Below are 16,236 nucleotides of genomic sequence, written 5' to 3'. Positions count from 1 at the left end.
CTTCCTTCCTTCCAGCATGAGCTGGAGTGAGAGAGAGAGAGTCAATCTTAAGCAGGTTCCACACTGGTGTGGGGCTCGATCCCAGGACCCTGGGATCATGACCTGAGCTGAAATCAAGAGTCGTGTATTCAACCAACTGAGCCACCCAGAACCCGGCCCCCCCGCCTTTCTTCTCTTTTCTGAAAGAATTTGTGAGAATTGGTATTACTCATTTCTTAAGTGTTTGACAGAATCCATTGAAGCTATGTGGGCCTGTTTTTTTTTTTTTTTTTAATTTTTGTGGGGTTTGAGGTAGTTTAAATTACTAAGTCAATTCATTTAATTTTTATACGGTTATTTAAGTTCACTCTTTATTTTGAGTTCATTTTACAGTTTTGTCTTTAAAGAAATTTGTACACTTGATCAAAGTTGTCACATATTTGTTAGCATGGGTTGATGTTGATAGGTAGATAGCAGCTTAAAAATGTAACAGTTTATAATGATAAAAAACATAGCCCTTAGTTTATACATTGTGAAAAACAAATGGCTAGTGGGATTGGGCCTAATGGGGCTAGGGTTCTGGTTTGCCTGTATTGCTGATCTAGCTAAAAGTTTATCAGTTTTCTTTTATTGATTTATTTGGAGAGCCAGCTTTTGGTTTCATTGATTTTTCTCTGTTTTTCTGTTTTGTCTTTTGGAGACTCTGACCTCCATTTGTTTTCTTAATTTGTTTTCTTTTTTCCAACTTAAGATCATTGATCTTAGACCTTTTTTCTTTTCTAGTAAAGCATTTAAAGGTATACATTTTCTTCTATCAACTAGTTTACTTGCATTCCATAAATTTTTAAAAATATTTTCATTTTCCTTAAGTAAAGAGAATTGGCTGGCTACCCTATAACTCTATTATAGGAAGTTGAATCTCTGGATTGCTTTTTACTGAGTGGGTTATTTAAATATTAGAACTCCAAATACTATTAGAGGTTTGAGATCTAAATGGATTGCATAAGAAGGAATTATAAATTGTCTTTAAGTTGGTCTTTTTTTTCTAATTTTTTTTTATTGTGGTAAAATACACGTAACATAAAACTTACCCATTTTAACTGTTTTTAATGTACAAGTCAGGGATATTAAGTACATTTGTAATCCTGTGCAAACATGACCACCATCCATCCCCATATAGCATAACTGAAACTCCGTACCCATTAAACAGTAACTCATTCTCTCCTCACTCCGCCCTTGGCAGCCATCATTCTGTTTTCTGTCTCCATAAGTTTGACTACTTGTGGTAACTTGTGTAAGTGAAATCATACAATATTACTCTTTTTGTGACTGGCTTTTTGCACTAAGCATAATATCTTCAAAGCTTATCCATATCGTAGCATATGTCTGAATTTCCTCCCTTTTTAAACAGGGTCTTTACATTTGTTTCCTCAGAAATTTTTTTTTTGCTACTGAACTGTACACTTTAGAATGGTTAAGATGGTAAATTTTTCTTTTCTTTTTTTGTTTTTATACCATAATTGAAAGAAGTTTTTTTACTATTCTCATCATTGGACATATTTTCACAGACTTGATTTAATTTTGTAAAAGGCTGTATGGTATTTATAAGCAGCTTTAAAAATAACCTTAAACCTCAGTGTAAAGATAAGCTATCTAAAATATACTTTACAGAAATCATTGCTGTTTAATGTTACTTCAAGGATGTGTACAGAAATAGAAGCTATTTTTGGAAGAGTGCATATTTTTCTGTTGCATTTATTGATTTTGTTTGCATCTGGGAGTAAAATAATGTCGAAGAAGTAGGACTTTTTTTATATTTGTTTATTGAAGGAATAACATCTTTAGTTATGAGGACCGGGTGTTGTGAATGTAGGTAGTAAATAGGTAGCTGCTTCTGTACTGCATATTGAGAAATTAGGTATAATTATGGATGTTTAATTAGTACTGTGTGAAAGGGGTGCACAGCATTTTTTTTCTAGCTCACAAACAGAATAGCTGATTTTCCCCCCTGATGGTATACGGATAACAGTTATTGTTAAAAAAGAAAATTATGTGAACTCCTACAATCATGATCATTCTTTCCTCTCATCCACTCTTACCTTACACATGTGAACACACGCCCTGCACACCAAATGCGTTGTCAGTGGAATTGTGGATACCGTTTTCCTGAACCTTCCCCACTTCATCATGGTTAGCTAAATGTGTATGCTTCTCTGTATTTTTTTATGAACATGGCAAAAGATATAATAGTTTGTCAGCTAAGAACATGGAGCCATATTAAACTCTTTTGTACTATAGTTTCTTTCCTTTTGTTTCTCAGCACATTGTGGCAGTCCCTCTAAGTCAACTGGAACGGACTTAACTGTGTGTATTTCATACTACATTTAATTTAGTCATTTCAACAATGATGAGCATTCCCTTTGCTTCATAAAATTTTGCTATTATAGATAAACAGTGTACACCTTCTTTCCCCTCCTTCCCCAGATCTTACATAATGATCCTAAAGATCTTTTTCAAAAAAAAAAAAAAAAAAAAAAAAAAAAAAATTTTTTTTTTTTATGTTTTATTTTTGAGAGCGAGAGACAGTGTGAGTGGGGGAGGGGCAGAGAGAGAGGGAGACAGAGAATCTGAAGCAGGCTCCAGGCTCTGAGCCATCAGCACAGAGCCCGATGCAGGGCTCGAACCCACAAACTGTGAGATCATGACCTGAGCCAAAGTCCGATGCTTAACCGACGAGCCACCCGGGTGCCCCAGTCCTAAAGATCTTAAAGATCTTATTTCTATGAGATTAGATTTCTGAAAGGGTATTATTAGACCATAAAAAAAGCATATGTTTTGTTTTATTTTATTTTTTAAGTTTATTTACTTAGAATGTGCACATGCAAGCGGGGGAGGGGCAGAGAGAGAGAAGGGGAGAATCTCAAGCAGGCTCTGTGCTGTTAAGTGCGGAGCGTGACACAGGGCTCGAACTCATGAAACTGTGAGATTGGGACCTGAGCCAAAGTCTGACACTTAAACGACTAGCCACCCAGGTGCCCCAAACATACTTTTTATTGTAAAAGCTATCACGATATTGCTTCCCAAAAGTGCTGAGGATCTTTTTAGTTGGCCATTTGAGTTAGCTTTTCTGTGAAGTTTTGCTTTGTTGGGTTGTTTATCTCTTTCCATTTGTGAGAATTCTTTGTTTATTCTAGATAGTTATTCTCATTTTCCAAAAATTTTTCCAAAATTTCTTATCTTGAAAAATGCTTTTTTCAAGAAGAGTTAGAATTCCATTTACTATATTAAAAACTAGAGTAAATTCACTTATTAATTTGAGCTTGTTAATTTGAGTTCTATTATATAGAACTTTTTAAAATTTTATTAAAATATGCGTAACATTTTAAAATGTATTTAATCTTTGATTCAGAAGGGCCTTAAGAATTTGCCTTATTTTTCACAGCAGTGGTGTAATGCATTCAGAGTTTTGCTAACCTTCTTTCATTGGTTTCTTCAGGAGACATTAGTTAACTGTTTATTGTATGCTGAATACTGAACATTGGAGTAGATATTAGAGATTACTTTTTTTTTTTTTTTTTTTTTTTTTTTTTTTTTTTTTTACTATTTACTGATTTCCATGCACTGTACTAACTGCTTGACATGTCATTTAATCCTCTCAACAACCTTACTGTTCTTCTCACCATTTTTTAATGATGAAGGAAAATTAAGTAGCTCACCTGAGTTTATACAGCTCATATATTTTGAATCTGGTAAGCAGTCTGACTTAAAAGCTGTAATATGTTCTGCCCAAGGATTTGGAACACATACAAAAATAATATTTAAACAGTGTTGTTTTCATGGTATGGTATGTCGGTGGCACAGAGGTGGGACTAATTGGTTCTATAAGGATGTAATCTGAGAAAATAGTGGGGAAGATCTTTAAATTGAACTTTGAAGTAAATATAGAAATTCTAGGCAGGAGGGATGAGGGAAGAACATTGGCATTTCAAGAACAGAGAAAAATATATACAGGGCACAGTTTTCCAGGAACTGCTTGGCATGGCTGGAATGTAGAATATGAAGTGTAGAGAGCTTTGGGTGCAGGTGGGGTATGAAGTAGGTAACAGTCATGCAGCAAAAGGCCTGTATTTATTGTTAAAATGTTTAGACATCTTTTATCCAGGTTGAAACAGGAAAAAGTTTTAAGCATTTTTTTAAAGATCACACTTGATTTTTTTTTATTTTCCTTTGGAGGTAGGCAGCTGAGGGTTGCAATAATACTACTGAAGCACAAATTATTGTGCAGAGCTGCTGATTTGTAGCTAAATTAATGGTGGGTTGTGTTTACATTGTTTTTAATGAAGCTTTATGCAAGTAGCATTTTATAAGACCATCAATTTTAGACACCTATAAGTAGAATCTCTTAAATATATCTAATAACCCTTAAATGATGAGTGTCTTATATTCTCAACATACTATTTATAAATTGTTATGCATATTGTTACATATAATAGGTTTTTGCTTAGCTGGTTTTCTAAAAACATTGTCATTACATATATACTATATTAGTGACAATTCATGTCTAAACAAACATGTTACTGACTGAACATTTTCTAAAACATGATTTTCAACTATGTTAGTAGACTTATATTCTACTTCTCAAATACCAGTGCCAGAATTTCTGCTTAAGTAGATAGATACTTACCAATGTGCTGCTTTGCATTTTTAATCCAAAAGAGAACAGAGCCCTTGAAACTTAGCTCATCTGAAATAAGTGCTCTACGTGTAAAATACACATAAGATTTCAAAGAATTTATATTTTAAAAATGTAAAACGTATTCTGTCTCCTTCTCTTTCTGCCCCTCCCCACTTGCATTATCTCTGTCTCTGTCAAAATAAATAAATAAACTTTAAAAATTAAAAAAAAAAAAAGATTTCTAAGAAGGGGCGCCTGGGTGGCTCAGTAAGTTAAGCATCTGACTCCTGGTTTTGGCTCAGGTCATGATCTCACGGTTTCATGGGTTTGAGCCCCACGTTGAGCTCCTCTGTGCTGATGGTGCGGAGCCTATTTGGGATTCTCTGTCTCCTTCTCTCTTTGCCCTTCTCCCACTCACACTGTCTCTGTCTCAAAATAAATAAATAAACCTAAAAAAATATATAATAAATAAAAATGTAAAATATCTGATTAAGTTTTATATTATATGTTTAAAGTAATGTTTTAGATATATTGGGTTAAATAAAATATTTAACTATAACTTCTAAAAATATTTTAGAAGTTTTAGAAAATTTAAAATTATATGCGTAGATCACACTATTTTGTTGTTTAATGATACTCTGTGCAGTGGTTCCAAAATTATCTCTGGATCTCTAGTTCTCTCAAATATTGTTCCAAAGCATTCTAAATGCAATGAGAAACCAGAACCCTTATAAAGGAATTTATATTTTGGAAAGAGAATACTTATTAATTTAAATAATTCTGTAATTATTTAGTAATTATTTTTTAGTAAAAATTTTTATTAAGGTTGCTACTCTTGGGGCACTTGGGTGGCTCAGTTGGTTAAGTGTCTGACTCTTGATTTCGGCTCAGGTCATGATCTCATGGTTCATGAGATCAAGCCATGTGTCAGGCTCCGCGCTGGCAGTGAGGAGCCTGCTTGGGATTCTCTCTCTCCCTCTCCGCCCCCCCCCCCCCCCCCCGTTTCTTTCTCTCAAAATAAATTAACTTAAAAAAAAAAAGAAAAAAAGATTGATACTCTTTAGACAAGCCTGACCCATCACCGTGTTTTTTCCAGGGTTACTTCCTAGAAGGTGTTGATGGCTTCTCCTTTGCTTCTGAAAAGCAAAAGTTACTGCGCTTTGGTGATGGGGCAGATTAGGTGTTCATAAGTTGTGTAGATTGGGTGTTTGTAAATTGGGACTGCCTTAATGGAAAATAACAGCTATACCATAATATAGTATTGCTTTGAATACTACAACAATGACTAATAAAGTTTATCGTCATTCCTTCTGTAACAATAACAGCAGCAGATCTTTTGATTTATCGGGGATTGCCAAAAAAAGCACATCTTTTAGGAGCTACTTGGAGTAAAGTGGAGTTGGAAGCATGGTAGTTTTTGGCTTGTTGTTAAGGTTCTGAATGTACATAGAAATTATTTCCGGGGCGCCTGGGTGGCGCAGTCGGTTAAGCGTCCGACTTCAGCCAGGTCACGATCTCGCGGTCCGTGAGTTCGAGCCCCGCGTCAGGCTCTGGGCTGATGGCTCGGAGCCTGGAGCCTGTTTCCGATTCTGTGTCTCCCTCTCTCTCTGCCCCTCCCCCATTCATGCTCTGTCTCTCTCTGTCCCAAAAATAAATAAAAAACGTTGAAAAAAAATTTTTTTTAATTAATAAATAAATAAATAAATAAATAAATAAATAAATAAATAAATAATTTCCCCCTTGGGGCGCCTGGGTGGCTCGGTTAAGCGTCCGACTTTAGCTCAGGTCATGATCTCTCTGTGAATTGAAAGCCCCGTTTTGGGCTCTGTGCTGACAGCTCAGAGCCTGGAGCCTGCTTTGGATTCTGTCTCCCCCCCCCCTCTCTCTGCCCCTCCCCCATTCGCACTCTCTCAAAAATGAATAAACATTAAAAAAAAAGTTATTTCCCCCTTATTGCTTGGCTTATAGCTGAAAATTACTTCAGGATCATTTCTCTCATTATGATTGCTGCTTTAAATGGTAAGAACAAAAGAGAAAAATTGCTGTTCTGAACATGAGGATTTCACTTCTGCAGTTGTTTTGTATAATGGGCATCAACTTTACATTAAAAAACTATAGTCCCATTAAACAGATTGAATTGTGATATTGTATTTTAACCAATTAATGCTACAGTCATAACACTGAGAATTTGCAGATATTTTTATAGAATTTCTGCCCTCTGACTAACTCATCAGTAGGGAAGGGATCTGACACTGTCACTTCATTGATTGCCAGGCACTTAGTTTGTCATCCTATTCGCAAGGTATCAGTTACGAATTTTTGTTCTGCCATTTTGAAATTATGCTGTCTCCCTTCTGACTAGCAGGACTAACATTATAATGATCAGTTCAGATGATGATATGCTAGTCTGATATTCGATTATTATATGGTGTTTTTTTTTCATTCTTTTACTTTTCATTTATCTGTGTCTGCATATTTAAAGTTAGGTGTCTTGGAGCACCTGGCTAAGTTGGAAGAGCATGCAACTCTTGATCTTGGGGTTGTAAGTTCGAACCCCGTGCTGGGTATAGAGATTATTTTAAAGAAAATAAAACTTAAAAAAAGTAGGTTTCTTGTTAAGCAGCATATTGTTGGGCCTGGCTTTTTTTTTTTTTTAAAGTCCAATTGACCAATCTTTGTCTTGGTATGTTTAAACCAACAAACCTTTTTTTCCCCTTTATATAAAGAACCAGATAGTAAATGTTTTATTTGTCTTTGCAGGCCACACTGAAATATCATGCACCCATTCAGCTCTGCCACTGCAGTATGAAAAACAGACTTTGGCAATATGCAGATGTCACTTGTGTCTGTGTTTCAAGGAAACTTTATTGACAAAAATAGGCACTGAACCAGCTTTGGCTCTCATTTGCCACCCTGGTTTAGATCTTTTATACTTAGTATAATCACGGCTGCCATTGGATGAGAATCTGCCATTGGTTGTTTGTATTTGTTTTATCTGTTCATTATTGGTTTGTTTTTTTTTTCTCTGCTTTCTTTTGAATTAGTTATTTTTCTGTGATTCTATTTTGTCTCTACTGTTGGTTTATTTTTTGCCTCTTAAATAGTTTTGTTGTGGTTGCCCTAGGATTTATAAGACGGGTCTTCAGTTCATTATCTACCCTCAAATATTATTGTACCACTTTATGTATCACGTATGAACCTTATAACAGTGTCAGTTTCCCATCGCCTGCCCCTTTGTGCTGTTGTTGCCATACATTTAACTTTTACATTATTTTATTCCAGATTCCACTGGAGATGGACTTTGCAAACTTTAGTTTTTAAATCATTCCTTAACAACTCTCATGGTTAAGATTTGTCATAGTAAGTTATTAGAGTCAAGTTTGTACTGACTCATAGGAGTTAGAGAGAAGCAGTAAGTAAAAAAGCATTCCTTAACAATTGAGTGCTAGAAGAGACCCTCAGACCACTGCAGAATAACATTTCATCCAATTCAGAATTTTTCTTTAATAATTTATAATTTAATTACTCTTACATGAAAATCTAATTTTGTTTTCTCCATGTTCTATATAATGAACATTGGAACCAGATATTCTGTTTTTATCTGACAGACTGAAGATTTCTGCTAGTTCTTACATTCTGGATTCTTGGGTTTGTATTTCAGCTTTGAGTTTTTTAAGCCAAAGAGTAATTGGCAACTTTGATTCTTTATGATTTCTAGGTATATAGATAAAGCCAGTAATCTCTCCTGTTGTATTATGTTAGTGTGCCTGGTTTTTTGGTTTTTGATTTTTGGTGTTTTTTTTTTTTTTTTTTTAGATATAAGCTTTCTTTCTTAAGACATATTGTATAAGTATATATTCACTCTTTATAATAAGCTGGTTTTCCTTCAAGAAACTTTTTTTTTTATTGTAGTACTTGTGTGGTAGTAATCGAAAAGACAACATATTCATTGATCCAGGATACCAGACGTTTGAGCAAGAATTGAATAAAATACTTCGAAGTTGGCAACCAAGTATACTTCCAGATGGTAATGCTCGCTTGCTGTCTCTCTCATATATATATACGTGTATATATATATACGTATATATATATATATATATATATATATATGTAAAATTTTTCAGGATTGAGAGTTTTTAATGTAACTTCTGTACTATTGTATCTGTCTCCTATGAGTATTCTGGTTCTTGAGGTAATCCTCTCTTAAATAAAAGTGTTGCTGACTTGCTACTGGGATTTTTATTTTTACAGAAAGTATGTTAAAAATAATTAGGAAATAATTTAAATTAGTGTATTTTTCAGAGTACTTATTCATGAACTCATCTGTTCATCTTTTGTTGAATTAGAAATGAATGTAGTTGATAACTAGTGTTTATAAAGAACTTTGTAATAAATGTGACCTGCTTTCTCTGGAGTAAGAAACTGGGTGTGTATTCTTAAGCCCTGCTGTGGATATTGTGATACAAATTTCTCTAAGAAATCTGTTTTAGATGTGTGAAGAAAATGTGTTTGTGAATGGAAATTGCCTATTTTTTCTCCCCAGCAATCATGCAGATTTAAATTCCTTTCTGACCGTTGTATGCTTGTCGTATAGAAGACCAGAAGCAAACATCTAGTCTCTTATTCCAGAGATGCTAGCTCCATAGTCTTGTGTATTCCCTAGCTTCTTTTGTCATAGAGCTGCACAGGTAATTCTGAAAGTGTGTTTTGACCTGATGTGAATGGAGGATTGAAATAGGTTTGTTCTTGAATTAACTTTATTTTTTTTTTTAGATGGTTAAATGATCATTTTATTTGTTGTAATTTTTAAAAAATATTTCTGTTTAAGGGTCAATATTTTCTCGAGTCGAAGAAGATTATCTCTGGAGGATAAAACAACTGGGATCACACTCTCCAGTAGCTCTTCTGAATACCCTGTTCTACTTTAACACTAAGTATTTTGGTCTGAAAACAGTGGAACAACACTTAAGACTTTCCTTTGGCACTGTGTTTAGGCACTGGAAAAAAAATCCTTTAACAATGGAAAACAAAGCATGTCTTCGATACCAAGTGTCTTCCTTATGTGGAACAGATAATGAAGGTAATGTAACATATTTTTATTTTTGTATTGTCTGTGGCAGGGATGGCCAAACTTTGCCTTAGTAAAGACCACCTGGGTCACTTGTTAAGCCTCTAAGGACTGCCATTTTCATAAAGTAAGACAACCTATATCTTCTTAAGACATCTTAGTTCATTTTGTTTGAAAAAGCCACATATTTGGTATAACAGATACAAGGAGTGAATAGTACTATTCTTTCTTCAAGATTAGTCTCAGGAAGTTCATGTAATTTTTATTTTTTAAGATAAAATTACTACTGGAAAAAGAAAACATGAAGATGATGAGCCAGTATTTGAACAAATTGAAAATACAGCCAATCCTTCTAGATGTCCTGTGAAAATGTTTGAATGCTACTTGTCTAAAAGGTAAGTGTTAATGATATTTAACTTTTTAAATGGTAGTATAAGTTAGTTTCCTTGAATTTAACTTGAGGTGACTTTTTTCACTGATCTTAGATTTTTCTCTCACTTCTCACTCACATCTAATGTTTGTAAGTCTCATTACTGTAAAATACCTAGCTTATACTTCATACTTTAAGGTTCAAGCATATGTTAAGAAATTGTTGTTTAGTGAAGTTATTACTATTATTGTCATCTTTTAAATTACAGCAATTCCAATAATTATATAAAGCATAGGACACAAACTTTTTTTTTGTAAAGGGTCAGATAGTAAATATTTTAGGCTTTTTAGGCTATAGAGTCTCTATTGAAGTTAATCCATTCTGTTGTTATAGCCAGAAACCAGCCATATAGTATTAAAAATAAATGGTCCTATAGTATTTTTATAGTGTTTGTAGTATACAGTTTTATTGTGTTCTAAAACCTGAGACAAACAAGTGATGGGCTATAGTTTGCCCACCCACTGGTGAAAAGGTATGTTCAAAGGTAGAAGAGATAGATGGAGATGAAAATGAAATCTTTACATGTAAGAGAAAATGTTCCTTTAAGAAGGTCTTACATAGTGTTCTGAAAGTACTGTACTTTTCAACTATACCACCACTTTGTTCCCTCAATCTAATACCAACAGGCATTTTAGAAAATGTCAAACCATTGAGATGTTTAGAGATCATAAACTATTTTATGCTTGTCCATTGCTTTATGTATATGTACTCTTTAATTTTCGAAGGCTTAGTATGAACGAAGAGTTCATTTCCTTATGTCAAGTTGTATAAATTATAGATAGGTCCCCAAATGAGTTCTTAAGAACTAATGATGTCACCTACAGATAATAGTAATATTTTTGACTGGTTTGGGGTGGCCCTGTTTGGCTGCAACAGTGTTAGATCTTCCAGTGGTGGTAACTCTTAGTTGGAAATCCCTATCTCAGTATTGTTGGTATTTTAAAAGTTAAATTTCTATTGTATAATGCTGTTAGGTATTTTTATTTTATGGGCTACTATATTTCATCAATTTTAAGACACACTTTTCAAATTTTACTATCTCTGAAACTGGGATGCATGTTATAATCGATACAACTTAAAATTATAATTGACAGTGTTCTACTTGTTTAGTGGCAACATTAAAATAATGATTAAAAATATTATTTCTTTTGATGGTGTTTTGGATTCAGTGAAATAACGGAATTCAAATGGTGGGAAAATAATCTTTTATCGCAGAAATTAACTTTGAAAATATCTTAATGGTAAAAAAAATTAATATAAGTAATGACATGACCTGACCACATAATATGGTTAGTAGTAATAGCATTGTTCTTGGAAGAAGAAAAGAAAGTTGTGGGGAATTTTGTATATATACTGTGAAATTGACTCTCTCCTTTCTCCCAAAGTCCACAGAATCTTAATCAGAGAATGGATGTTTTTTATTTGCAACCAGAATGCTCTAGTTCTACAGATAGCCCTGTCTGGTACACATCTACTTCACTGGACCGAAACACCTTGGAAAATATGCTTGTACGGGTTCTTTTAGTAAAAGATATTTATGATAAAGACAATTATGAACTGGACGAAGACACAGACTAAAAAGGAACGTTTCAGAAGCAATCGGGATAAAACAGCATTAGATAGTCATGCTGCTAGATCTTTATTATGGAAAACATTTCAAGTTTACTCCTTCTGTTTTGAGTTTTGTAGCAGTGTACCCACACTGGGTATTACCATGTAAATAATCTGTGAGTGAAAGTTGCCATTATTCTATGTAGTGGTTTTAGGATACTTAACAAATACATTCAAATTCTTTTTTTATTATTTATTTGATTAGGTATGTTTGTAACTTTTTACATTACAAAATACGAATGAGAATGTGCCATGTATAATTTTTTTCTTGTAGTAAGAAACATCCATATTGCACAACTCTACTGTTGCAAAGCTTCCTTGAAAGGAGGCTCTTTTACTGGGTTCTTTACCAGATGGTTGTGTATGGGTAGCACTACTAAAAGTTTAGAACTTGCAGTGTCTTTCCGAATTTTTAAAATAAACTGTAAACTAATAGGCTGGGTTTTTTGTTTTGTTTTTTGGGGGTTTTGTTTGTTTGTTTTACGTTTTAGTTACTGAAGCCTTACAAGGTTATGTAGAGAGATACCATCTTCTGTACCAAAAATAGACAAGAGAATGCTGTCGATATTGGTGTACTGTAATGTGAATCTATACTGGTGAAAACAACTTTTTGTTCCCCTTATTAAAACCTTAGTGTCCTTTTCTCATTTGTGGCTTTCTGCATCACCCCAGTCAATAATATATATATATATATATATATGTGTGTGTGTATATATATATATGTATGTATATATGTGTGTGTATATATATATATATATATATATATATATGAAGAATGATGTTGAAAACATGATCATTGAGACATTTTCTTTGTAAAAATGTCCAATGAAAGTACAAAATTCTGTTTTCTGTGCCAACCATAAGTATCCCAAATCCCATTCATTTATAGAAGTTTGATTTTTCTTTTTTCCCCTTAAAGATACAGATCATGTTGCAGTATCTGAGTAGTACTCTAAAACTTTACCAACTTTATTAGGATTTTTATATTGCCTTCAAATACGACTGATGGATACATTGGATAAAATTATTTTTAGAGATGCCGCTCCTAAAATAGTTGTTACAGAAGGTCGATCAAGTTTAAATAAGAGAGTATCACATTTTTACTATGAAGATTACCAGTGTAGTAATTCTGATATTTCAGATGATTGAAGAACAAAGAAAGAAACTGATGGATAAAGTCTATCTCAAAGGAAATCACATTTGATGTTAGATTGTTTGGCTTTTAAAATTACTTCTTATAGAAGATAAAAGCATTTTAAAACTTTGTGCTTCTGCATAGCAATTTATCTGTTTAGACCTTTTCTTTTAGAATAAGGATGTTTACTTAAAATCCTACTTGATACAGACTGAGCAAAATGCTGGCTGCAAATTATTATAAAGAAACCATTTGGCTGACTTCATAGAGCATGTATGTAATCATATTGTTTTGTTTCTGATTCCTGACTCACCATGGTGACATTAGTTTTTTAAAATTGTTGCGGGGGGTGGGGGGTGGGGCGGAATTTGGGCTATTTTCCACAGTGATTAGGCAACGTCTACACATCCCTTAGGTATTTCTCCTTTGCTTAGGATAAATGTTAGCATTCAGAAGAAATTTTCTCAATCATGATATAGAAAAATTCACAAGTATAATCACTGTATTTTTAAGCAATAATTACCAGAAATGGTTTTGGCATAAAATTACTTTATAATGTCCTAATTTGTTTTATAAGTTTGAATAACATACCTGTCCCTTAATTTTATATTTGTTGATTTGATAATCAATCACACAGCAAATCTGGTATTACTTTACTAAAATAGATTGCTCATTGTCTATTTAATTAAGAAAACTGGGTAACATTTAAAATATATACTATACAAATTTCCTCACACTTAACCTTTTTCCAGAAGTACTTTAAGCACTTTTCCTATAAATGCATATTGTTGATTAAAAGGTGGTTAATCCTAGCCATCTTTTATTCTTCACAGTGGTGCTATATTCCATCAAGAGCAATAACGTTTTCCCCAAATGTCACTTAATGTTTATTCTCCCAAATACCATACATTTCTGCCGCAGTGCTACTGTTAAGCACCTTGTCTGGCTATTTACATCTCATTTATTGTACATTAGCTTTTCTAAACAGAAATGTCTACATAATTTTGATCTTGACACGATTGAGGATTTAGAGCTCTTGTTTTTGTCTTGAATGCAATCCAAGGATTAACTTGACTCTCAGGGGGAAAAGAAAAACAAAACTTTATAAGAATTGTTTGTTCTGTGAAACTTATTTCACCTAGAATACATTTCATTGGTTCCTGGATGTCCTTAGTTTGTGTGGTCATAGCTGACTGCTGAGAAAAAGGACAGTGAAATGGTAGCAGTTTCTTTTTGCTTCTTAGTGATTTCTGTTTATAGCATCCTGTAAATATAACTTTATTGTCTTTAGATGTCTATTGGAGATGCTATATTTTTTTGTTCTGAAGGTTTTGCCATTTAAAATGAATCAAAGTTTTTATTCCTATTGAGAAAAGTGAGTTTCCCATGCAAATTGAATCTTCATTAACACAGTTTTTAGGTTTTAAACTGTATTAGGTAATATAAGACATTAAAAGATTTTTCTAGGCAAGAAGCTCAACTTTTTTTTTTTTTTCTGGCATAAAAATATTACACAAGTTGTCACCAGTGTGTTAAACATCTTGAGACAGGAAAGAAGAAGATGCATATTGTACTGTGCATTCAAACTTTTGTCACTGTTTTTCTGATGGAATTTCCCTTTGTCCTGGCCAATATGGAATGGGTGACTCATTTATGGGATAATCTGGAAATGAGATCAACTCATTTATGCATAGCATGAAGGTTTACAGTAATGGAGAAGTCAAAATTGCAAATTTTTGGTTTGTACTACTCTAATGTGGGTTCATTTTGTCTGAAATCTTAAATACCATGCAGTCTTAAATCACTATAAAAATTTACACTTTTATTTTGCCAGTTATTTCCAAAATGTATTGTTTTACATATGTCACTTATGTTCTAAGTTACCACCGACTGTAGGATAATGTCCTTGTTCCCCTCAAACAAAATAGTCATGAAAGTGTACATTAAAATATTTTTAAAGAATAAATTTCTTTAACTAAATTATAATACTTTTGGATTTCCCCCCTTAATAAGCCCCTTTCTCATTTTTAGAGAAGTTATTTGAATTTCAGTTATTCCATTTTACTATGTTTTTAGGAATAGACCATTTTTATTTTTATTTTTTTAATTTTTTTTTCAACGTTTTTAATTTATTTTTGGGACAGAGAGAGACAGAGCATGAACGGGGGAGGGGCAGAGAGAGAGGGAGACACAGAATCGGAAACAGGCTCCAGGCTCCGAGCCATCAGCCCAGAGCCTGACGCGGGGCTCGAACTCACGGACCGCGAGATCGTGACCTGGCCGAAGTCGGACGCTTAACCGACTGCGCCACCCAGGCGCCCCAGGAATAGACCATTTTTAATACTGTTTTCCAGTGTTAAGTACTTTTTATTGTTTCTGGGTTTATCATACTTGAAAATGATACTACTAACAATATCTTATAAATATAGCAGTTGATGTCCAGAACAGGTTAACTGCATCGGTCTGGGTTTGAGAGTAGAGGCATTTAAAGTGATGTTTCAATTTGTACTATTTTTTTTTTTTTTTTCTTAGAAGCTACATGTTAGACACCCCAAATACGTTACTGTGATTCCTTGCCTTATAGTGAACTGGACAAGAGAAAGTCGTTCTTAAAATCTGGGCAGATGGTGTCCTAATTAATTACTGAGTTAAACAAGGTCATGAATTTAGGCCTTTGGAGGAAAAAGAAGCAAAGAGAAGCTAAGATTTAATCTGTAAATAAAGAATTAAGAATAGAACCAAAGAGAGGGCCACAGACCGTTGGGTCTAGAATTGGAGGTCTTTGTATCTTTGAAGGAAGGCAGGTGTAAATCCTAACTGAGCGTATTTTATTTTCTATTGTAGTGCAGTAAAAAGAATAATTACAGCTCTTTCTGAGACTTTCAGCTGCATACTTGATTCTGATTGGACCTCAGTTTCTTTATCTGTAAAATGAAGGTATTGCCTTAATTTCTGATTCTGGAGTTTCAAATTAAGCATAGTTGATACATGGCTTAAGAGGCTTAGTAGGAAATCTTACAGATTTATGTTTGAAGCCTTATGATTTATTTAGAAACACATTTTCTTGGAGGGGAAAGATCTTTCCTAAAATAGCCTTAACACAGGCTGTGTCATACCTGATTTTTATAAGTCCTATTCAAGTAACTCCTCAGAAGAAAACTCAGCGTAATGAAACTTAAGTTTTGTTATAAAACTTAAACAGTGGGTCTTCATTACATATTTCCTTTGTGCCAAAGAACTATTGCCAACCATGGTAGTTAAGGAGGAAGAGAAAGTAAAAGATTAAAAAGACATTAGTGTTGCAGTTATGGGTTGTGAACAAGATGTATTGTTGTATG

At 33.6% G+C, this 16,236-nt stretch overlaps 1 protein-coding gene across 3 annotated transcripts in view; it reads left to right on the top strand.

The window, feature by feature from the left end:
- ZMYM2 (zinc finger MYM-type containing 2) overlaps window positions 1-12,406 on the top strand; it is a 103,958-nt gene extending 91,552 nt beyond the window's left edge. For all 3 annotated transcript variants that reach the window (XM_058690491.1, XM_058690484.1, XM_058690499.1), the window contains 4 exons: window positions 8,567-8,681; window positions 9,483-9,734; window positions 9,997-10,117; window positions 11,538-12,406. In XM_058690491.1, coding sequence (XP_058546474.1) covers window positions 8,567-8,681; window positions 9,483-9,734; window positions 9,997-10,117; window positions 11,538-11,730 — 681 coding nt within the window. In that variant the 3' untranslated portion in view covers window positions 11,731-12,406. The remainder of the gene's footprint in view (window positions 1-8,566; window positions 8,682-9,482; window positions 9,735-9,996; window positions 10,118-11,537) is intronic.
- Window positions 12,407-16,236: the final 3,830 nt, after the last annotated feature.

This window comes from Neofelis nebulosa, chromosome 1 (genome assembly GCF_028018385.1).
Source record: "Neofelis nebulosa isolate mNeoNeb1 chromosome 1, mNeoNeb1.pri, whole genome shotgun sequence".
NCBI lineage: Eukaryota > Metazoa > Chordata > Mammalia > Carnivora > Felidae > Neofelis > Neofelis nebulosa.
Note: the sequence above shows the minus strand (reverse complement) of the source record. Positions and strands in the feature narration are given on the sequence as shown.